At 43.6% G+C, this 23,484-nt stretch overlaps 1 protein-coding gene across 1 annotated transcript in view; it reads left to right on the top strand.

Annotated features, from left to right (window-relative positions):
* LOC136830604 (G1/S-specific cyclin-D2-like) overlaps nucleotides 1–23,484 on the top strand; it is a 56,722-nt gene that overhangs the window by 17,790 nt on the left and 15,448 nt on the right. Inside the window, exon 3 of the mRNA XM_067090159.1 lies at nucleotides 1,172–1,331. Coding sequence (XP_066946260.1) covers nucleotides 1,172–1,331 — 160 coding nt within the window. The remainder of the gene's footprint in view (nucleotides 1–1,171; nucleotides 1,332–23,484) is intronic.

Raw genomic sequence — 23,484 nt, 5'->3', positions numbered from 1 at the left:
TCATTATTGCATTGCGTTTAAAAAAAAATTATGAATTTTGAAAATTTTTGAGTAATTTCTTTTAATCCGTCGCCTGGACGTGTGACAGAATGAACAAATAACTAAACAAATAACTCTTAATTAAAATATATAGATAATTCAACAAACAAAATGTGACAACACCATCACTATGTGAGAGAGAGAGAGAGAGAGAGAGAGAGAGAGAGAGGGCACAAGGTGGTCGAGGTCCTTGTCCCAGTGAGCTGTGCCCCAGTGGCGTCTATGGGCAGTTGGCTCCCCCTCCCCCGCCTCGATCTGCCCAACAAAAATTTTTAGGCTTAGTTATCCCCCTAGCGGAACTCTGTGACGTCATACGCGTGGTGGTGTGACGTCACTTAATAAATATAGATCTGTCGCCAAGATTCTTGAAGCTTCTGATATGTAGAAAGTTCAGACGTTTTTTTCCAGGTCGATTCGAAATGCCTGTTGGGTGTCTTGGCGTATACAGAAAGCCTATGGAATATTCTGTGGAAGGCCTAAGAAATATTCTATAGAAGGCCTACCACTGGCCCGTCCTTTTTTTTTTTTTATTTATATTGTGAGGTCACCTCATTATATCTCGGAGATTTGAATTGCCTTTTGAAAAGGGAATAATATGCCTTTTCTTCGGCAGCTGCCCGTTCTTGTGCATTTCATGTGGTTAATTAAAATTCGGGGGGAGGCCTAGAGACGCCTTGGTCGTAGGCCTATATTGATTTTTTTATGTATTTTTTAGGCAAATTAGGAAGCTGTGAAGATTTTTTTATGGGCAGTTTCATAGAAGTTCGTATTTATGACATTATATATATATATATATATATATATATATATATATATATATATATATATATATATATATATATATAAACTTGTTATTAAATCAGTCAAAATATATAAAATTGAACAGTTTTATGCATGACGTTGACCAGCTACATAAAGATAATGTTTTACTATTATTTTTCCTTTTGTGTACATAAATATTTTTAGAAATACCTATTTAATATTTTCCATCAAATATATATAGATATGTTATAAATTATGTATGTTTTCTCTTCTCGTTTTTGTAATTAAACATTTATAAAGATCCTTATAACATTTCACTGCCATACTAATATAATATGTATAATACCTGTGTTCCTCTCTCTTCAACCAGCGGTGGGAGTTGCTCCTGGTGTCGAAATTGGGCTGGGACCTCTCTCCGGTGACGGCGGGAGATTTCATGGACCACCTCCTCAGGCGGCTCCCTACCAGAATAGGCAGGGAGCCTACTGTCAAGAGGCACGCCACAGTCTTCGTCGCCCTGGCCGCCACCGGTAAGTAACAAGGGCAACGCCCCCTTTTCTCCTCCCGCACCGCAGTTAAGACACAAATGTAAACATTGGCATGTGGATTCGCCTGACAGCTTTATAAAGTGACAGTTTGCCCCCACTTAGGCATTCCAGTTGACGTCAGCCTTTACAGGCCTTTAGAGTGATGTCAGCCCTCCCTTCAGACTTACTGACTGACTGACTGACTGACGTCAGCTCCTGTTGTGCTGCTGACGATTGAGACAAACGTGTACATCAGCATGTGGATCCCGCAGTCAGTTTTATAAAGTGGCAATTTGTCCCTCTTATACACATCCCAATTGATGTCAGACTTTAGAGGCCTTCTGACGACTGTCAGCCCTTCCTTCAGACTAACTGACTGACTGACGTCAGCGTCGAATCCACATGCTCTTGCAGTTGTCAGACGTCGAGTCATTGCACTGTTAAATCACACTCGTCGAGTTGGTTCAGCTGGGTATTATGTACCTGTCGAATTGCTCAGGTGTCGCCGTTCGACGTAAGTTGAATTTGGATGTTTTGTGGTGTTAAAAACCTCGTGTCGTATTTGTTTTGCTGTGACACAACCTCAGATACGCTGCAAGTTGTGATTAGGGTTGTGAAAATAATCCCGGAGACCCAGCTGTCAAAACCAAAGTTTGCCTTAGTAGTTGAGATATCAGGCATCAGTAGGTCAGATTATGAAAGCTTAATGCTCGAAGCTTTATCTCGCTGACGAGTGGCGATTCGCCACTGTTTTATGAAGTGTCAACACCTTTCCATATCTCCCCTCCTCCTCCTCCCCTCTATCCCCTCCCCCTCCCCTTCCCCAAACACCGAGGACATACGATAAACAAAGCTACGTACGACAGCTGCTGAGATTTAGAGGCTATCTGGCGGCTGGTTTTGTCAAGGGTTCCGCAGGGGAGGTTCGTAGGGTCCCCGGCATTATTAGGCAATGCTCATCAGAGGCCAAAAAGGTGCCTCCCCCAACCCCCACCCCGCCCTAGACACCCCCATTCCCTTTCGCGCACGTGGATCTATTCAATAGTTGTCTGATGACTGAGTACCACTCCCCCTACCCCTCCCCTGACAGTCCACAGTGGGACCTATCCTCCCCCTCAGTATTTCAAGGATTATTTCCGTAGATTTGTCCCAAATTTCATGTGCTATTTAGATTAGCCCACCCCCCCCTCTCTCTCTCTCCACAAGTACATGTTTTGCTTCCTAACCCCTTGCGTAATTTTGTCAACATCGTTACGGACACACACACACGCACACTTTCCGGTGCAACATCGTCATCATCCTCATCATCATCATCACGGCCCGTGTGAGCGAATTTTAAGGGGCCCAGGTCCGCACCCCCGATCGATCAGCCAATAGGGAATTAGAGGTGCGACATGTGCATGTCCCTTTTTTAAAGTATTTCGCGTTCTTGCTTGATTTGACTCATTACGACCTCGTTATCAGTCATTTCTGCTCGACGTGCGTATGGACGTGTGTACGTGCGTGTGTGTGCGCGAGCGCCCATCACCGCCGGTCGTAACTTTCCGGAACACGCAGGGTTAAAATCTCCCGAACTGTAGGCACCCCTCTTTCCACCGCGACCAGTCGCGTTCCGTCAGCCAATGGCAGAGCCGGATCGCTCCAGCTGGCACCCGCCGCCGGCCAATCAGCGGCCGTGTACCCAAACAGATGGATGGGACTTCAATGCGCGACCTATCCAAACTCGCTCGGGCCGGGTCCCTATAGAAAAAGAGAGAGAGAGAAAAGTCTGCTCCTGCCGCCGGCTGGTGTATTATTTTATTTTGTAGGGGACAAATGCACGCATTGAGAGAGAGAGAGAGAGAGAGAGAGAGAGAGAGAGAGAGCTGTTTGATTGCACGATATCTCCTGGTTTTTATTCTGGCAATGACCGTTCTTATTATTGTCCTTCGGGGCACTGAGAGATGACTTCAGCTGTGGTAGATACTTGTAGTACTTGGGGGTATTTGTATGGGCATTTATAGTCGGAACCAGGCAGATGTGGGGCCAGTTTATATATCTACATACCCTCGAGGGACTTCGGGTATATTTGCTACAGAGGGCCAAATCATTTATGTGATTATATGTGCGCGCGCCATTGAGGGCTCGTGTGTGTGTGTGTGTTTGCTGTGGAGAACCAGATGCCTGTGTGTGTGTACGTACGTGTGTATTCAGGGTTATTGATAGGTGACAACCGCTGGCGGCGCAAGACACCTGAACGTCAGGAAAGTGCGGGCCCACGGGACAGCTTGCGTCAAAGAATATCCAACGTTACAGCCTATCGGCTCCTGTTTATCTGGGTAGACACTGTAACATGTTTATGATACCAACATGAGCACACCCGCCTGAGGAGGAGGAGGAGGAGGAGGAGGAGGTGGAGGTGGAGGTGGGCATGTTACCGAGTAAGCTCCTGGGCACGAAGCAGAACGGCTGAGTCATGCCCGTGGAGTGAAAGATTATTGACTGTTTTCTTCAAGTTTTCCTTCCCCAAAAACCTTGGGTACCCAGAAGGTGAAATAAATAGTGTTACCGAACCACCGGCTTTTCAAATGCTCAAATGCCCAAAGGCCCACCTACCCCTACCCCCCTACGCAGTGAATAGCCCAGGGTACACACAGCTCCTTCACAAAAATGTGTAAATGTGTAAACCTTTAAGCCGCTCAATTGGTAAGGAGATAAAAGGAAATCTTGGTTCGATCTTTTTCCTGTAACCATTTTTTTTTTCAAAAGGACTCTGTGAAATATACCCTGATCACGTTTTTCCTTTTTAGATTATATTTTCTGCTTATTTATTTATTTATTTTTATATTTATCTATCTATCTATTTATTTATTTTGGAACTGAGGTTGTCAGCACAGATAAGCTCAAAGACTAATGGTTGTTTTTCCCCAGTTTTTGAAGAGAATCTTTCCCGCAGGATGAATTGAATTTGAAAGGAATTTCTCGATGTCACTTCCTGCATGGCTGTGCTTGCTCTCTCTCTCTCTCTCTCTCTCTCTCTCGTGTGGTATTTGATCTTTTCCTTCCTGTACCAGGAATTTTATTAAGAAACTGCTTTCGTTATCACTGAAGAATGTGTTAGTGATTCTCTCTCTCTCTCTCTCTCTCTCTCTCTCTCTCTCTCTCTCTCTCTCTCTCTCTCTCTCTCTCTGTTCATCTTGTTAGTCATTTATCTGTATTTCTTTTACGTTAACAGTTTTGCCTTTTTCCTTATTACTAGGTGGGGAGGGGGTTATTGATGGCCCAGGAGAGGGGGCGGGGTGTGCAAATCAGCAATTTAGGGTATAAGAAGAAAGGGTTAGTCTGGGACATTAGTTACCGCTTGATGGGTCTGCCCCCACCCCCTTCCACCTCAAAAACACCCTCTCCATAATCGATTTGCATGAGAATGTGACTTTGAAGGAGTCTCTCTCTCTCTCTCTCTCTCTCTCTCTCTCTCTCTCTCTCTCTCTCTCTCTCTCTCTCTCTCTCTCTCTCTCTCTCTCTCCTTAAAACCATGCTATAATCTCATGTTATAAGTGCATTCCTAAAACACTTTATGAAGTTTAATATCTCTCTCTCTCTCTCTCTCTCTCTCTCTCTCTCTCTCTCTCTCTCTCTCTCTCTCTCTCTCTCTCTTTGTAATTCCGAGATATGATTGCGTACAACATCCTTAAATAGTCTTGTGGTTTTTATGTCGTTTTTGTCATTCCTTCGAAGTCCTACAAGTCCTACAAAGCACACTCCTTCTGTACGTCATTTTTTTCCTCCTGGTCCAATGGCCGAGAGTTCACTTTATGGTTCCTTAGAGGTTTATTCCCCTTTGGGTTTTTTCCTTCGGTTTTTTCCCTACTTCTTCTTTCCCCCCTTGCAAGAAGTGTCCTTGAACCTCCAGCTGACTGAATTATTGCGGAAGAAATGGACGAGGGTCATTTATGTGTTTCTGTCATTTTCTCCCCACCAGTGATTTTTGGGGGTTTCTGTATATGACCTCTTCTTCTGTAGGGCCTCTTCTTGAGGCCCCATCAAGTTTTTTTTTTTTTTTTGGGGCAGAGTACTTTCCGTTGCAGGGACCCCACAAGGAAGAAGAAGAAGAAGTACCTTCCGTTCAGCTGAGTAGTTTATCAATGAATGCCAGGTGTAAAAAATCAATTTTTTTAAAATTTCTCGAAAGGTATGCCATATTGCGTCATGGGTACAACGGCCAAGAACAGCAGTTCAAGATGAGTCCAGCCCTTTGAAGATAACATCTTGGAACACATTTACAAAGCCTCTTTTACACACACACACGCACACACCTCCAGCTGTTACTTCTCTCTGACGAGGATGAAAGAAAATTACCCATGGCTGGCAATTTTATCAACGCGGGAGTTTTTTTTTTTTTTCTTTTCATAATGCCCAGAACAGGGCATGCGTAGAATTGGACAGCCAGCCCCGCCCCCTTTTAGCGAATGGGTTGAACGTTTGTTGCAACTGCAGTGTGGAAATCGTTGATTATGCAATGGACGGTTAACAATGATATCGTACAGTTATTTCAAGAAGGGATTTTTTAAGGGTATGAAGCCATTCATGTTTCCAAGGTCTTTGAAGAATTTAGCATTGAAACTCTTTCCGTTGAAATGCCTAATAGATAAATATTTTCCCTGATGATTTTGGGTGCTAATCCAAAAGGTTGCAGGAAAAACAGGCAACGTTTGCATACGAAACGTTTTACCATACGATAACTTCACATCACTCGTCAAAAATGTTTTGGAAGGTGAACTTGACTAACTTTGAAACTCATGAGTTAAAATCAAGTTGCATGTATACAGTACATACTGTTGGGCACCAGGTCTTTCATTCATGACCTGGTAACCTTACCCATGACACAAATCGGGCACTAGTTAGCTTGGCATTTGGGTATTCCATACAGTGCATACTGGGACATCAGATCTCCCATTCATGCCACTGGTAAACATTACTTGACAAGAATCGGGCACTAGTAACTTTGGCATTTGGGTATTCCAATTAAAATTCCATACAGTACGTACTGGGGCATCAGATCTTCCATTCATACCACTGGTAAAATATTGACAAATATTGGCATTAGTAACCTTGGCATTTGGGTATCCGCGTCAAAACTTCCCCTATGGAACCCCGTAGGGCATCGCCATCACCTTTATTGACACAAGAGGCCTCCTTGTAATCAATCCAGTGGGCAGCCTGCTGGAAAAGTCCATTAGCAGACGAAATGGTAATTGGTCGTGTTACAAAGGCAGGAGATTATGTCTGATTCTCGAGTCACTTGATTTAGTAGTGGCTTCGTTTGAATCAGTTTAATTATGCGAGAGTGTTAGGATTGTGGAGGCTCTCTCAGAGGTTTGGCTTTTGGTTGAGAAACCTTGAGTTTTTAGGTTTTTGTGTGTGTTTTAAGATGGTTTTTTTTTATTGTACTGTTGATGTTATGTAAGTGATAGAGCTTCTTAATAATAATAATAATATAATAATAATAATAATATTTTAGTTGAAAAGAATGGCAGCATAAGTTCAAATAACAGTGATCATTTTTTATTAAGCAAAAAACTTTATGTATCATAATTTTGAATAGTAAAATGAAAATAGAAATATGCATATGAATGCGAATATGACCCAAGAGATACTTTTATTATTATTATTATTATTATTATTATTATTATTATTATTATTATTATTATTATTCCATGTGCACCCTAACACATCATACATCATGTTCCTTTTTCTCTATACCCAGTTTTTCCTCACCCTTCTCTACCCATCTTTGGCTAATGTCGGTTTCTAAACGCCAGAAAAAAACTAAATAACTCATCCCACTCGTGAATGCACTTTCAAAAAAAAAATACTCCCATTATAAAAAAAGTACTCAATCCATTGAGAAGTTTAAGCAATATTTTTAATTTTTTTCTCCCTTTCTGCTTTGCAACAATGATTTTTTATTTTTTTTTTTTTTCCTTTTCTGTCGATTTTGCAACTGAATGAACGCCCTTTTGTCACGTCCAGGGGCGTTGAAGGGCAGGTCATAGATGCCCTCAAATGCCATAGATGCTGGGTATTGGGCATGGGAACGAATTCTCATGCCAGGGCAAAGAAGCCTTTCAGGTGCGCAGAAATTAGGGCAGAAGCATAAATCATAATGGGAGTTTTTCAAACCCGCAAAATGCTCCCTCTCTCTCTCAGCACCCACCTGTTTATAATTTTTTTTCTTTAGTTTTTTTATTCAGTTTTTTTTTTTTTCTCGAAACGAATCTCATTGTGGTGGTAGTGGTAACTTTTTCATAAAAAAAAACTTGCGTGCCGAGTTTGTAAAGGGAAAAACTTGGACGTATATCATAACGCTGTCAGGGGAGGGGGTAGGGTTGTTTGTGTGAGTGTGTGTTTTTTTATGATTTTTTTACCCATTCCATTTTTATCTAGTTCGGTTTTTTAATTTTTTTTGGGGGGGAGTTTGTTTACAATGTCCCTTCGCTGTGGGTTGGTTAGAACTAATATATATATATATATATATATATATATATATATACATACATACATACATACATACATACATACATACATACATACATATGTATGAGCATGTCCCCACGTGGCGTACCTGTCATCTGACGTGACCGAATAAGACATAGTGCTTTAATGAGAGAGAGAGAGAGAGAGAGAGAGAGAGAGAGAGAGAGCTGTCTTAAGGTCCTTAAAGAGAGTATTGAATAACTGCCTTGTCGTAGTGGCTAGCCAGATGGTAGGTGTGCCCGAGTGACCGTGGTATGGGCATGTGGTCTCGCGAGTGTACATAAGTGTGGCTGGGTACACACAACACTTACATGCGTATTGGGTATGTGTAGGTTTATGTGTGTAGAGAATGTGTATGCATGGGCAGATTGTGTACGTGTGTATTTAAACACAGGCAAAGGCAGGTCAGGTCATTTAAAGCGAATTCAGTTGACTTCAACAAAAGAACTACCCTGAAGGAATCATACATGCGTATGTGTATGTGCATGTGTATGTAGGGGGTTATGTGTGTTTAAACATAAGCAAAATCAGGTCAGGTCACTCGAAGCGAATTCAGCTGACCTCAACCACAGAACTTGCCTGAAGGAATCAGCCACAACTTGCACAAAGTTCCCCCAAGGGCGCCTCTCAAGCTCCCTCGCTCGTGCCCTGGGTATAATTGGTCGTCGCCTCGCCTCTGCCCTAGCAGAGAGGTAGAGGGGCGGGGCGCCTGGGAAGGGTAGTGGGGTACCGCAAACGAGCGTTTGAACCCAGGCTACTTATTAGCGGCGTCCTAGGCTCGTGGTCGAGGAAGGAAAGGAGACTTCGATCTTGCAGCTAAGAATCGAACCTCTGCTGGTGTTTCTGGGTAGCCAGCCAGCCAGCCAGCAACCCTCTGAGGAGCATCGTAGGGCACGCGCGCCAGCTGACGCCTTTCGTCGCTTATAGTTCTCTCTATAGAGTGCCCTGGGGCAGGCAACCGGTTTATTAATCCATCCTCTCCCCCATGCCCCTATACCCTTGCAATACCCGTTTACCCGGGTGTATCCAGACCGGGTCCTGCTATGCTACTAGACTCGGGTTTATTTATAGCCCAAATTGGACCGAGTGGCATGATTGAAGAATTTGGAAGCTCTTGATTTAGGTGACGTTAGATCAGTCAAATTAGGTTCGGTGTTTTGCTTTGTAATGAACTCTTTCCCTGAGAGAGAGAGAGAGAATTATCACAAATTTTATGTGGTGGTACACACATCACATTGAGAGAGTACCTCTCTCTCTCTCTCTCTCTCTCTCTCTCTCTCTCTCTCTCTCTCTCTCTCTCTCTCTCTGTAACACAACCCAAGTACGACCAAAAGCAGTGTAGTGGCAACGAGATTATTTAATAATAATTCAAATCAGAGGGTAACTGGGTCATGCTAAATTTTTTTAAAGAACGCCTAGTTCATGGCTCTGAGAGAGAGAGAGAGAAATTAATTCTTTCTCCCCCCAAAAAAAACAATTTTCAACGTTGAATTTGCTCACCATACCGAGTTTTTAAAGGACGCCTAGTTCAGACAGAGAGAGAGAGAGAGAGAGAGAGAGAGAGAGAGAGAGAGAGAGAGAATTGAATTCTCTCCCCCCCAAAAAACGATTATCAACATTGAATTTGCTCATCACCACGAACCCAGATATTAAAAAAAAAAAAAAATCCATTCGTCTTAGGGCAGGTGTCAAATGACATTTCAAAACGACGTATCCTTGAATAGGACGCGTTTGAAACCCGCATCGTCCCCACTTTCCATCCGCTCGTATTGTACTTGTAAGCCTATTGCTAGGTTCCTTAAGACGACGCCACGAGACACATCGAGCCTCGGAGAGGATCCTGTACTTCTGAAGGGAGTGCCCAAGGGCCGAATTCCCTCGGCCCCACCTCGTGGAAGAAGGAGGAGGGTGGGGGGAAGAAAGGCGGCCTAAAATAAAAATCCGTGAGCAATACAACGGCTGATTGGACAGCCATCTCTATCATCATCGTCTTCAATGGGGTCCCAGTTCCAAAGATGAGATCTTCATCGCCGAGATGTTACGACGAGGAGGTTTCTCTCTCTCTCTTCTCTCTCTCTCTCTCTCTCTCTCTCTCTCTCTCTCTCTCTCTCCATTTCAGTATATCTTAGTGGTAGTATGAATTGGTCCTCACTATATCATAGGCAGGACTTTTTCGTAAACCTCATATAATTGATTCTCTCTCTCTCTCTCTCTCTCTCTCTCTCTCTCTCTCTCTCTCTCTCTCTCTCTCTCTCTCTCTCTCTCTAAAATCGATTGCTAATGCAGCATGTAACCTGAAAGTATCTATTTTCACATAACTGATACTTGAATACTTCTTATCACAAATGGGTCCTACTCGTAAAATTTAGTTTCCTTTCAACTTTGTTCCTAAGACGCGATTGATTGATGTGTTGTTATCGACGTGTAACAAAAAGGACGGCCGGCGTTCACTCGTTAGCAGCCTCCTTGTCAGATGCCACCAGAAAGACGACCAGATGGTGTCCAAACAATCAACCAGTCTCGCCTACCTGAAATACACACACCTGGAGAGAGAGAGAGAGAGTGAGTCCGGTCCTGACCAACATTCGTGATTTATGAATAGCGCGTCCACGCGCTCCCTTTGTGCGTACGGAGGTCCTCACTCACTCCTACGCACTAATCCTTGGGGCAGGAGTCCCGTCTCCTGAAGAAACAACGGCCCCGACCTTCTACCTTCGTCAGTAGTGGTGGTAAAGGGGCTCCCGTGTGTGGCCTTTGTTGGCGTAAAGACCAACGTCTTCGTGTTTTGGAAATCACCCCTTTTGTTGTCCTGGAACAAGGGCCGGTCGTGTTCTGGAAGACAGGGAGGCTTTTCCAGAGTGGGAGATGAGGGAAGGGAAGGGAAGGGGTGGGGGGTTAAGAAATTTTCGGAAATTAGCCCGGCATTGTGCCCGGAGGACCATAAACGCATTCAAGGTCCTGACTGGAAAAGGAGATATGAACATCCCCAGCCCAAACGGTTCCATAGTTCCGTTTCAGTGTCCAATTATAACTGCCAATGTGTTTACAGATTTGCCCTGCCCCCCCTTTTTTTCTCTTATGGCCGTCTTGGAAGACGTTCTGTTTGAAGAGTAGTCCTGGCGTCTTGTAGGGGGAGGGGGGAGTCTTCAGTCCTTATTTGAAATTTATTGAGAGGCCCTCTACCTCCTACTTCCTACCTCCTGTCCTGAGGTCCTGTACCTAGGCTGTGTCTCGTGTTAGGCTTTCCGTTGTAAGGTTTGGTTTCTAGACCGCGACGTTTGTATGGACCTCGACAAACGTTTTGTTAGCTATAGCTCAGACTTCCTGCTATTGAATAGTTTTCATATTGATTTTCTTTCCAAACTGCCCTCTGTAGTCGACACACTGAAGGTCAATTAGCAACGAAATTGTCATTTGACAGATTTATCGGCCAGTACGATCTCAGATTTGAGGTCTACGTTGCAGGAAGGGTCTCAGGAGACTACTCCTTTATTTTATCTTTTAAGGCCTATTGAAACTGTAAATTGGTAGATTTATGGGGCTATACGACCTCAGGTTTTTGGTCTACTTTGCAGGAAGGCTTCCAGAAGACCCCTCCTCTATTTTATCTTTTGAAATCTATTGCTAAAACATCATAGCTTGTGAAGATGAGGCGAAGTTTCTTGTTAGAAACTCAAGTAAGTCTGTGGAACAAGAAACCAGATAAAAGATCTTAGAATCCAGTTGCTGGAATCCAGTTACGTCTCGCGTTTGCAACACGTTCTGCAACACCGTTCCAGCAAGTTTTGTCCACCGAATTCCAGCATTCCAGCAACGAGACGCCCAAGCAGATTGAGAAGGAACTCCTTCAGGTTATAATAAAAGACACCATTCCAGCGCATCTTGCCGAGCGAATTCCAGCATTCCAGCAGCGGCGAAACGCCTAAGCAGATGGCAGAGGAGGCAAAGGCGAGCGGGAGCATCTTCTTCTTCTTCAGGTTATAAAACGGCCCCTTGCTCTTCTTCTTCTTTCTTTTCTGCCGAAGGAATGTCAGGTGCTTAGAAACGGGAGTTATGTCTTCCTCTTTTCATTTTGCGTCTTGGGTGCCCCTAGCCCTCCTCCTCCTCCTCCTTCTCCTCCTCCTCCTCCTCCTCCTCCTCCTCCTCCTCCTCCTCCTCCTCCTCCTCCTCCTCCTCCTCCTCCCGTAGGAGCCTCCGAAAGGCCCCTCACCTCACCCACTCCTCAGGTTTTTTTTTTTTTCTTTTTCCAGACTACATATTCTCTTGTTGCCCAGCGAGCAAAGGATCTCAGTGGAATCCTTTATTGTCTATTGAGCCTATTCATCGTGGAAGGGAGTTTTTTCTTTCTTTCTTTTCTTTTTTTAGGCCTCTCTCTCTCTCTCTCTCTCTCTCTCTCTCTCTCTCTCTCTCTCTCTCTCTCTCCCCAGCTTAATGGCCGAATAAGTGACAGCTTCAAGAACACCAGTTTCTTGTTCATTTTGAGGGATTATGCTAACTTCTTTCTTTTTCATTAATATTATAATCTCAAATTTATTAGACAACACCGCTTTGGTTACACAATATTTACACTGTACTCTTGTGATTTTTTTTTTACAGCCAGGTACACACAATTCTGTTTTTTTTTTATAATTGTATTTTGAAGCATTAGAATTATTATCAGCAAATATCCTTTCTTTCCCATTTTCATCTTGAATTTTTAATTCTTAGTCGGGAATAATAATAATAATAATAATAATAATAATAATAATAATAATAATAATAATAGTAATCAGACAGCCTATAATCTAGATACAATTCCTTCCTAACTGCAACAGAACTGACAGAAATATATTTGACAAGGCCTTTAGCTGTCTGCCCCTCTTAAATCAACTCATCATCAAGACCACACCTCCCTTCTTCCTGTCAAGATGCAAGGCCCTTCTACCCAAAAATGGGGATATAAAATATATCCCAAACGGTTTTTGCAGCATCTGCCGCCCGCTTGAGCTTGCTCGAGTTATAAATTGTCACGGTCAAGATCTTTACAGCTACGTGTCCCAGGAGACCAACTGGGATTGGTCGTTAGCTCGCGGTTTTCCAGATATGCGTCGGTGTGTTTCTTTTAGCTTATGTGTGTGTTAGCTTAGAAATGCTTTGGTTTGGGTCAAGGGGTTTTTGAGGGGGAAGGTTGAGGTAGGGTGGGGTTTGGTGTTTCGGATGTTGAGGTTTTGGAAAACGTTGGTAGGGGTAGGAAGGAGAGGTTGTTTTAGGGTTGCCTAGGTGGATGAGGGTTTCGAAAACGTTGATAGGGTTAGGAAGAAGAGGTTATATCTTGAAGAGGTTTTTTTATAGGTGGATGATGAGGTTTTTTTTTGAGGTTTGTGAATGTAACGGGAGAGGAAGGGGTTATCGTAAGAGGTTTTAGAAGGGAATGGGGTTGATCGGGGTTGTTTCTTCTTTTAAAGATTGCTAATTTTAAAATCATTCGTAGGCGTCTCTTCGTCGGGTTTTGAGTTTGGGCGTCTTGTGGGCGGGCGGGCGGACGGTCATAGGTCGGTTAGGACCCTCCAGTTCTTCCTCCTCTCTCCCTCCCTCCCACTTGTCATCCCACAACAGTCGTGCCACGGAACCGCAGCGTCGTAACCGCCATCATGAGTCTGACCGCATCTCTCTCTCTCTCTTTCTCTCTCTCTCTCTTTCCTATAATATAAGATCCTTTGAGTCCTACTGCCTCTTCTTCTTCCACGTCTCCTCCTCCTCCTCCTTCTGCTTCTCTCTCTCTCCCTTTTTCCTTTGCGGTATTTGCACAGGGATTAACATAGGGAGGGACTGTAAGCCGCCCTTTCAAAAACGGCCCACTCTTCATTTGTCTCCTAGATCAACGGAGGGCCGCTGGCTGGTGTATTTAGACGGTTGAAGCATATTTTTAGGCTTGTGTATATGTATGTATGTACATATGTTTTATACACAGGCTTCGTGCAAAGAAATGTATGATTTGTGTGCCCCATGTTTTGTGGCCTCTAGCTGGGGTAGAAGGCCTTCTGCAGGAATTTTCAGGTCTCGTTTTGTTTAGGCTTGTGTGTGTATGTATGTATGCATTAGTCACTGGCTTCCTGAAAAGAAATGTATGAATTGTTAGGCACCGACTTCCTGAATCGAAATGTAATTTTGTATGCTCCATATTTTGTAGACTCCAGCTGGGGAGAAGGCCCTGTGTAGGATTTTATCTCCGAATTTCCAGATCTCATTTTGTGTAGCAAGTTTTGGCAAAGGCCGTCCGAGTTTCCCTCTTCCACCTGAGGGTCAATTGCGGCTCTGTGCTCGGGAAAAAAGGCCCCTTTCGTTGCGAAATTAATTCTCCTTTTTGAGTGAAAGGTCACAGAAGAAAATGATGGCCGTCGGTCGGATGACTCTCGTCTTTTGTTGTGGTAAAGGTCCGAACCAACCTGAACGTTAGCATTTGTGTTACGTACCCAGTCAATATGGATACAAATGAATTAATTCTCCCTCTCTGGGTACCCCCTGGCCCTTCTTAGTACACACATACACACACACACACACCTTCCGTCCAGCCATTGGGAAGGGAACAATGCCAGACAGCATCGCCATTGACAGACCAACACCCAACCACACAGGCTGTAGTTCTCCGCGTCTTAGACCCCGACAAAGAGGAAACGGCGACGCCACACTGACTTACAAGGGATCGAAGTTTCCACGAAAAGGAGGGTCGTCTGTGTTATAGGTTCTTTTCTGACATTTCTTGGGACGCTGTTCCGGTCGTTCTCCGCTGCCCTGTTTACTTACGTTTCTATCCCGTTTATTAATTGATTTATTTGTTTGTGTATGTTACCATTGCATTTTCGTTTATTTATTTATTTGTTAATTCAGTGTTTTCTTTTCTGGTAACTGATTTATTCTTTCTGTATTTCCTGTTACCTTCTGTTACCTCTTTGGAAGCTTGAATTTCAAGTTAGTGGCCCTTTGCCGGGGCGGGGGGCGGGGGGGGCCGGCGTTGCATGTTCCACAAGAATTGGGTTCATGTTTTGAATAATAATAATAATCTGAATTTCAAGTCAGTGGGTCCCTGCTGGGGGCTTGTTCCAGTTGAATAGGGTTCATGTTTTGAATAATAATAATAATAATAATATGAATTTCAAGTCAGTGATCCCTGCTGAGGCCTTGTTCCAGTTGAATAGGGTTCATTTTTTAATAATAATAATAATAATAATAATAAGGGCCAAATTCCAGTACGCATAAGAACTCAGTGAACTGTAGATTCACATATACATACTGGCTCCCATGACCTGTCCCCGCTTTCCCAAAATATTTTCAACAAACGTGACCTGTTGATCAGATGCGTTACACTTAAATCTTTATGTTCAATTAGATTAACGGTCAGTTTAGTTTCCCATGACCCTAAATCATCTCCTCGTTAAAGACTGAAGCCGTTAATTTTAGGCGTGTAGAGATGCCTCTTGAATTTTTGAACATCGTTGTCCGTGTCCCCTTAGGAATTAGGCGTCGTAGAGGCCTATATATATATATAGCCCCGTTGACGTCCGCAGAGGGGAAGCGCTGATCTATAGCGTCCGGCGGCGTCGAGGGGAAGTCAACGGAAAAATAGGGGAGTGTTAGAAAGAGAGATAGAGGAAGTTTTTGAGTTATAGAAAACGGAAGTTCGACTTTATAGAAAACAGGAGGTGGATTGGTAACATTGACATATACGCTCAGGCGTATGTATTGCGTTCACATCCGCGCATGCGTGCTTTTTTGTTGACGAATTTTGACCATCCAAACACATAGATCATCATACGAGACAGTGATAGATGGAAGTATCAATAGCGAGAGCGTGACGGACTGACGTGTGTGCGCACTTACCAATCGGCGTAACTAACCACAGAACGCGTGGCTGACCGGAAGTTAAGTTTTGTGTGTTGGTTTGGCCCACCCCTACCCCCCATCCAACCCCTGGGGTGGGCGGGGTGGCCGAATTTGGGTGGGGGGAAGTGATAGGACCTACTATCTGGATGCTGATTACGCGCGCCTGCGCAATATTTGGCTGTTTATGGCTCTCTCTCTCTCCTCTCTCTCTCTCTCTCTCTCTCTCTCTCTCTCTCTCTCTCTCTCTCTCTCTGTTCGATATTCGCTTGTGTCTTGTTATAACTTTTTTTAATCATTGGAAACTAATGTTGACACTAACGGGAATTAATAAGATACTCATTTCGTCATGACAGATTATGAGAATCTCTCTCTCTCTCTCTCTCTCTCTCTCTCTCTCTCTCTCTCTCTCTCTCTCTCTCTCTCTCTCTCCTGTTTCAGTGCCATGATTTTCGGGGAAGTGGTTATTAGTGACTGTCGCACCTGCCTCCTCTCTCTCTCTCTCTCTCTCTCTCTCTCTCTCTCTCTCTCTCTCTCTCTCTCTCTCTCGGTGCGCAGGTCACGGGGAAATGACCTAACCGGATATAAGGGCGGAAGTTAGGGGAGGAAACAAAAATGATTTATAATGCGTATGGGAGATTCAGAGAAATATTACACTGTCTGGATACACTGTCAAATAACTTATGCTAGGATTAATATTATTGACTATTTGCGTTATTTAAATCAAATTTCCTGGTGTACTTTTATATATATATATATATATATATATATATATATATATATATATATATATATATATATATATATATATATATATAGAGAGAGAGAGAGCATATCTCATAGAGATATAGATAGATTAATTTTTAGGTTTTTTGTTTTGTTTTTTGGTGTAAACGGAAGTGCTTAGCGCGCGCGCGTGCGTGTTTAGGGCGTATCCTATTCTCGTGTCCTGCAGCCAACGCCTCGCTCCTAAGCTCCGATTATGTTACAGGACAGGAATTACAGGAACTGCAGGAACTACCTGTATGGGATACCGACCTGTATCCTACCTGTAATTATATATATATATATATATATATATATATATATATATATATATACACATACACATACTTATACATACACATACACACTGCTTCCTTTGCCCTTATATAAAGAAAACCACAAAAATAATATTCAGCCTTGCAAGAATATAACCAAGAACAAAACTGCCTTCACGTAAAGCATCCCACGTCTTTGTGCTTGTGCTTGTGTGTGTGCGTGTGCGCGCGTGCGCATTGGCACGAGCGATCTGGTTTTCCCTTCCGTCCACCCCCAGCCCGATTTTCTAATGGGCGAGGTGTTTATTTATGTGTGATGGGGGTGGAGCTCTCGCCGTGGAATGGAATGGTATGACATAGCATCGGTTTTGTTGGATGGGTGGGTGGGGACACCCGGGGGATTTGGGAAGGGGGAGCGGGTACGGGGTGCCACAGGGCCGTGTATCGAGGCTCCTATTGAATAGGGGTGAAGGGGGAGGGAGAGGAAGAACACGTGTGCATCTCTGCAGACTCGTTTTTGACAACACTCTCTAACCCGTGATTACTACTCTCTCTCTCTCTCTCTCTCTCTCTCTCTCTCTCTCTCTCTCTCTCTCTCTCTCTCTCTCGGGCCTGTGCTTAAAAAGAAGCTTTTGTAAGGTTAAAGAAAGATGATATAATAGTTCTTGATGGCTTGCTTCCTCTCTCTCTCTCTCTCTCTCTCTCTCTCTCTCTCTCTCTCTCTCTCTCTCTCTCTCTCTCTCTCTCTCTCCTGAGGAATTTGTATGCAGCCGTAGATAGTTATCTGAGAGATTTCAATGACATATTTAAGCTGCTATGGTATTCATCAATGGTCATCCCTTGTTTTAGGGTCTTGTGCTTTATTTCTGTTGAAATTAAATTGACTTTAGATCGTAATGAAGTCGACTTTAGATCGTAATGAAGTCGACTTTAGATCGTAATGAAGTCGACTTTAGATCTCACCCCAGATAAAATCTCATTTAAATGTGGATCTTATACTCAGTAGCAAAACCGGAGATGCCTAATTCCGCTTACAGTTAAACTGCTAGAGTTGACTTCCTTCAGAAGCCAAGCGTGCCTCTGTTGTTTTCTCATGCTTGACTTGGGCAGTTTCATTTCGTGGTCTTTCATTTAGACGCTTGGTTGCCCTCCACTGACCCAGTGGGCATCTGCCGATTACGAGGGGGTCATCAAGGAATTGTCCTTAATTGATTTTTTTTTTGTGGGAGAGGGCTGTTCCGTCATTGACTTACTGTCCGGTGGAGCTTTATGGCAGTAATACATGGATTTGAGTCTTTTTAAGATAGCATGAAAGGATAATGAAAGAGTAGAGAGAAATTTTTGAGAGAGCCATGTTCATTCCAGGAATCTGAAATCGCCTGGAAGGAAAGCTGTGTAAAGCTGGAAGGATAATAAAAGAAAATTTTGGTAAGGCTGACTGCCCAAGAGACCAAGAAAAGTAAGGTACATTTGAAAGAACCATGTTCATTCCAGGATTCTGGAACCGACGGGAAGGAAACCTTTGTGTAAAGGTGGAAGGATAATAAAAAGGAACTCTTTTGGAAAGACGCTTTGCCTTGAAGAGGCCAAGAAAAGATAGACCTTTCAAAGAGCCATGTTCATTCCAGGATCCTGGAATCAGCTGGAAGAAAAGCCTTTGTAAGGCTGTTTTAGGTAGCTCCAGATCTTGGAATTCAGAAAGAAAGTTTTGTAAAGATGGTGGAGGGTAGCTCCAAAGTTTGGAAGAATTCAGAGAGAAGCTTTGAAAACCTGTTGTAGTTAGCTCCAAATTTTGTAATTCAGGTAGAAAGCTTTGTAAATCTGCTGGAGTTAGCTCCAGACTTTATAATTCAGAGAGAAAATTTTTGAAAGGAACCTTAATCCTCAAAGACGGGAAAAAGAGAGAGAGAGAGAGGAGCTTTAGGCCTTAAATTGTTCGTTCCACTTCTGAAATCAATTGGATGACTGGGTCCAGTTGCTTCCTTGTGTGTGTGCTTACTGGCCCGGTGAAACACCTTGGTTTCTTTCCCCCCACCCTCTTTCGGGACGTCATTCGAAGCAATGAGGTGCAAACTGGACATCTGCACATGCTGTCCAGTAAGTCTCCTCACGCCTCATCTCCTTCTGTAATGAGGCTCCGGTGCGTTTCGACTTCAATTCGTCTCACGAATGAGGAAACTAGTTTTTTTCACGATTCCTTCCTTCGTCCGTGTGTAAATTCGTCATGTTATGACGCAATAATGTGTAAATCTATTTGTCAACAGTTTCCAGTCAGAAATAGCATCTAATTACAATACAGTACTTCCGGAGTCTACATAAGCCTCGATCTTTCTTCAGATAATGCAATTACCGTTCTAAGGCCCAAGCACTGCATGCGGGTACTGTGCTTGCTGGTCGGTTCCTTTGTCGTGTATTTTCTCTTTCATTTCCTTTGGATGATGATGATGATGATGACGTCGGTTCTGGGCAGCAGCCTTTGCCTGCTTGACTGGGCTTCCAAGAGAGAGAGAGAGAGAGAGAGAGAGAGAGAGAGAGAGAGAGAGAGAGAGAGAGAGAGAGAGAGGGAGAGAGAGAGGCTGCAGCAGCAACAGCCATCCATTTCCACGGCTGCTCGAGTTCTCATAAAGTTTGAATCGAGTTGACACAGCTAAGATTAGGTTCCTTTGAACGATACCTTGTGGGTCCTTACGACCGTTAAAGCTAGGTGTGTGTGTGTGTGTGTTTGTTTCTTTCCTCCAGGTGCAGCAGAAAAGGGGAAGGGAAGAAAAGAGACTTCTGGAACCGACACGTGCCCTTCTCTAGTGTCTTCTAACCCCCCCCACCCACCCCATTCCCCCATTCCCCTTCAACCCCCTCCCCCTTGGCGCCACATTTATGGTTTGCTCTTATTTTCTTATATAATCTGTCACTGGCTGACAGAAAAATTTAAATATATCTGAGCTGTCTTCCATATTCTTTCCCCAGTTGGTTCAGGTTCGATCTGCATCTTTATGTTACACTTCTGGAAGGCCAATTCTTCCACCTTAGCACCTTGCTGGACTTTTAATACCTAGCTGGAAATGTAATGGCTTCTTGTAGTTTTAATACCTTGCCAGAGTTTTAATACCGTGCTGGAGTTTTTATGCCTCTGTGGAGATTTAATACCTTCTGGAGTTCTAATACCTTCTGGAGTTTTGATACCTTACTGGAGTTCTAATACTTTCTTGGAGTTGTAATACCTTCCTGGATTTTTAATCTCTTCTGGAATTGCAATACCTAGCTGGAATTGTGATGCCTTTTTGCAGTTGATTCCCTTTTCCTCTAGGGCCCTTCCTCGCGCCTCCTGAAGACCTCTTTTTGGCGTCTGAGGCACCGTCTTGGGGAGGCAAACCGGTTTCAACCTCTGGTTGGGTGAAGTTCTCTCTCTCTCTCTCTCTCTCTCTCAGTTGGGAGAGTCGAGGTTTATAACATATGTCATCTCCCAGACCCCCTATGTTTGATTATCCTCATTCAGATGCTTTCAGCTGGGACGAATGCCGGTAATTTTAGACTTCTTCTTCTTCTTCTTCTTCTTCTTCTTCTTCTTCTTCTTCTTCTTCTTCTTCTTCTTCTTCGCTCTTGGGCCTTTTGCAGTAATCAAGCTGTGAGGCGAAGATGTGTTTCATATCAAAAAAGGAGTCTTTGTTGGGTATCGTATCACGTTGTTGGGCTCTGAAAGCAGTGATTGTGTAATTGTCGAAAGCATTTATGTTATTTTCACCCCAATTTAACCATTTTTTTTTATGTAGGAATCAAATGATGAAGCTAGGATATGCTTCATTTTTATTGAGGGCCGATGAAGTCAGTCTTTTAGCTGTTGTAAATTCTTGGCATTAGAAGTATGCTGTTTACATCAAGTTTCCACCAAATCCCATTAATAGCCTAATGTATTTTGAATACCAAGTGACGATATAGATTTACGAGAATCTGCTTAGTCGTAGTATGACTGGGTGTGTGCGTGTGTGTGTGCATGTGCGTGCATATGTGCGCAGTCACACGTGCATATGCCATTAAAAGTGTGACTGCTCCCCACTCCCTTTCGCCAGGCAAGAATAGTTTTTTTTCCCCAAGAGGCAAAAGCAGGTAGTGGTAGAATAGGGGGGTGGGGGTGATTGGTCCAGCATACACACACCTCAACAGGTAGATCACAAGATCTTCGGAATATAATCTTCAGGAGGGCTCTTTCCTTCTCCGAATAAAAGAATGTCGTTGGCGCCGACGGTTTTCTTATCTCACGAAAATGACCGATGTATGTTTGTGTAATTTTTTTTTTTACTTCTTTTTCCCTCGAGTTTTCAAAGGAGACGAGAGAGAGAGAGAGAGAGAGAGAGAGAGAGAGAGAGAGAGAGAGAGAGAGAGAGAGAGAGAGAGAGAGAGAGAGAGAGCTTTTTGAGTATAGGGTTTTTTTTTTTACCTTTGGTACCTTTTCGTGATTATTTTCAAGGTTATGTTAGGTTTTTTTTTGCTGTTATTTATAGTGGATGAACTTATTTTCCAAAGTCCGAGTTTTTTTTTTCTCTTGATTTTAAGCTATAAAATTTTTTTTCTAATTTGTTTTCTTTTGCGAGTTTTTATTTTTAATTAAAACACTGATTTGTGCCTTCCAAGGAATGAGTAACTTCAGTAAAAGCCGTTAGCACCTAATCATTGTCTCAGTCTTAGCAAATTTCTTTTGGCCGCAGAAAGGCTTAGGAGAAATGCACGGACCTCCTCCTCCTCGTCCCCCATTCTCATCTACTCCCTCTTAGTCTCCTTTGGATGGGGGATATAATTCCCAAGGTCTAGAATTATGTATCATTGTACCCTGAGAAGAGGAGAGAGAGAGAGAGAGAAGGATCGCGTCGGGTACATATTGTCCAGGGAGGAAAACGCCTAAGTGGTCGGCCTAGGAAGGCGGCCGTTGAAAAGAGGGCGTAGATTTAGAGGGTATATAGATAGAGGGGTTGGTTGAACAAAAGCCGAGGGGGTTTGGGGTTGGTTCCGCTCGCAGGAGAAGTAACGGCTCCACAGTGAGGTTGAGATAACTACCGTCCGTTGGCGGCGTTGAAGTCTCCGGAGGACCAGAGGCTCTGGCTGGCCTGAGTAAGGTAGTCTGACGCCAGGGTTGTTGGACTGACAAGCCTGTAAAGACTGAGAGAGAGAGAGAGAGAGAGAGAGAGAGAGAGAGAGAGAGAGAGAGAGAGAGATGCAACAAGCATAGAGAAAGAGATACTGAGAGAAAAAGAGAAAGAAGAGAGAAAAGATACCAAGCATTTCAAACGGTTTCTGTAGAGACTGCTTTCTGTATCAATTATACCCACAGAAATATCACCAGGTATAAATAATTTCAGACATAAAAAAAAGGAGAAAAAAGAACAGTGGCTGTAAATCTTATTACCCTTTGTCAGGTGGGATTGGTCGGGGGCCATTGTTGAAAGGGCATAATGTTCTAACGGCCGTTATTAGGGTATATCGCTGCCCAGGTCCGAAAATGACATTTGCTATGTGATGGGAATTTGGTGGTCTGTTATAATGTATATTACCTCCCCTCTCTCTCTCTCTCTCTCTCTCTCTCTCTCTCTCTCTCTCTCTCTCTCTCTCTCTCTCTCTCTGGGTATATATGTGCGCGGGCACGGGCAAGCAGATTCAAGCACACAGACGCGCACAAACTGTAAGTATGATGTCAGTGCATCTGATTGTGTGGGCATTTCACGCATACGTGGGCTGAACAACTTTGGGGAGAGAGAGAGAGAGAGAGAGAGAGAGAGAGAGAGAGAGAGAGCGAGCAAGCGTGTACTTGGGAGGTTTTGCAAGATGTTGACTTAAGCAAGGGCGCGTTTGAAAAGGTTGAGAAACGGGAGCGTTATACTCTTCAAGGATTGCTTATTTTCAAAGGCTCTTCTTGCTTGTGTTTAGGTACCAGAAGCAAAATGGAAGACGCCGAGAGTGAAGATGCCTTTTGCAAAGGCAAAAGAGTATGTACGAATCTCCACAAAGGTACTCAGGGTCGGGGAGGCAACTTTGGGAAGCTGTTATCGCCGGCTTTGATGCTTTCAGAAGGATGTGCTATGCATGTTTGTGTGCGCGCTCTTGAACCCATTTGGTATCCATTCAGTTGCCCTTTGGTACCCAGACTTCTTTGCCGGTTATTACTTTTGCCAAGGAGGTTTTTCAGTAATTTTTTCATCCGTGTTTGCTTTCCAGGATAAATATGTTTGGATTTCTACGAAAATTCTCTGAAAGGTAGGACTCGTGAAAGGCCTTTACTGATTAGAATTTGGTCTAGATCTGGATGTGGATGACAGAGGCATATGTCAAGAAAAATGGTGGATTTCTGTCTTGGTGGAGTGTGTTAGCCCCTACTGGCGTGTATATAGAGTTCTTAGGAGAACGTTACATTCTGTAATGTAGTATAGTATTGGTGTTTTTTTTTTCTATTTTCTGTAGTGCTGATGCTCCTGCCTACTGAGGTTTATTTGCTGTGCAGTCGCGTTGTACATTATTTGGAAAGCTACAGCTCTCTCGCTCTTTCGCGTTCTCTCTCATTCTCTTCCTCTCCTTTCCGTACTTTCACTCCCCCATCTCTCACACTTCCATCCACCACAAGGTCCCATGACCAGAGAGACCCCTCTAGTCAGTCGTGTCTCTCCATATAGAAGCTCCCTCTACCAAGGAGCCAAGAGCCAGTTTTTACCGACCGCTGCATTGGCCAAGGATCTCTCCTCCTCCTGGGCCATTGCAGGAGC

Source organism: Macrobrachium rosenbergii, chromosome 47 (assembly GCF_040412425.1).
Source record: "Macrobrachium rosenbergii isolate ZJJX-2024 chromosome 47, ASM4041242v1, whole genome shotgun sequence".
NCBI lineage: Eukaryota > Metazoa > Arthropoda > Malacostraca > Decapoda > Palaemonidae > Macrobrachium > Macrobrachium rosenbergii.
This window is presented reverse-complemented; position numbering and strand designations above follow the sequence as displayed.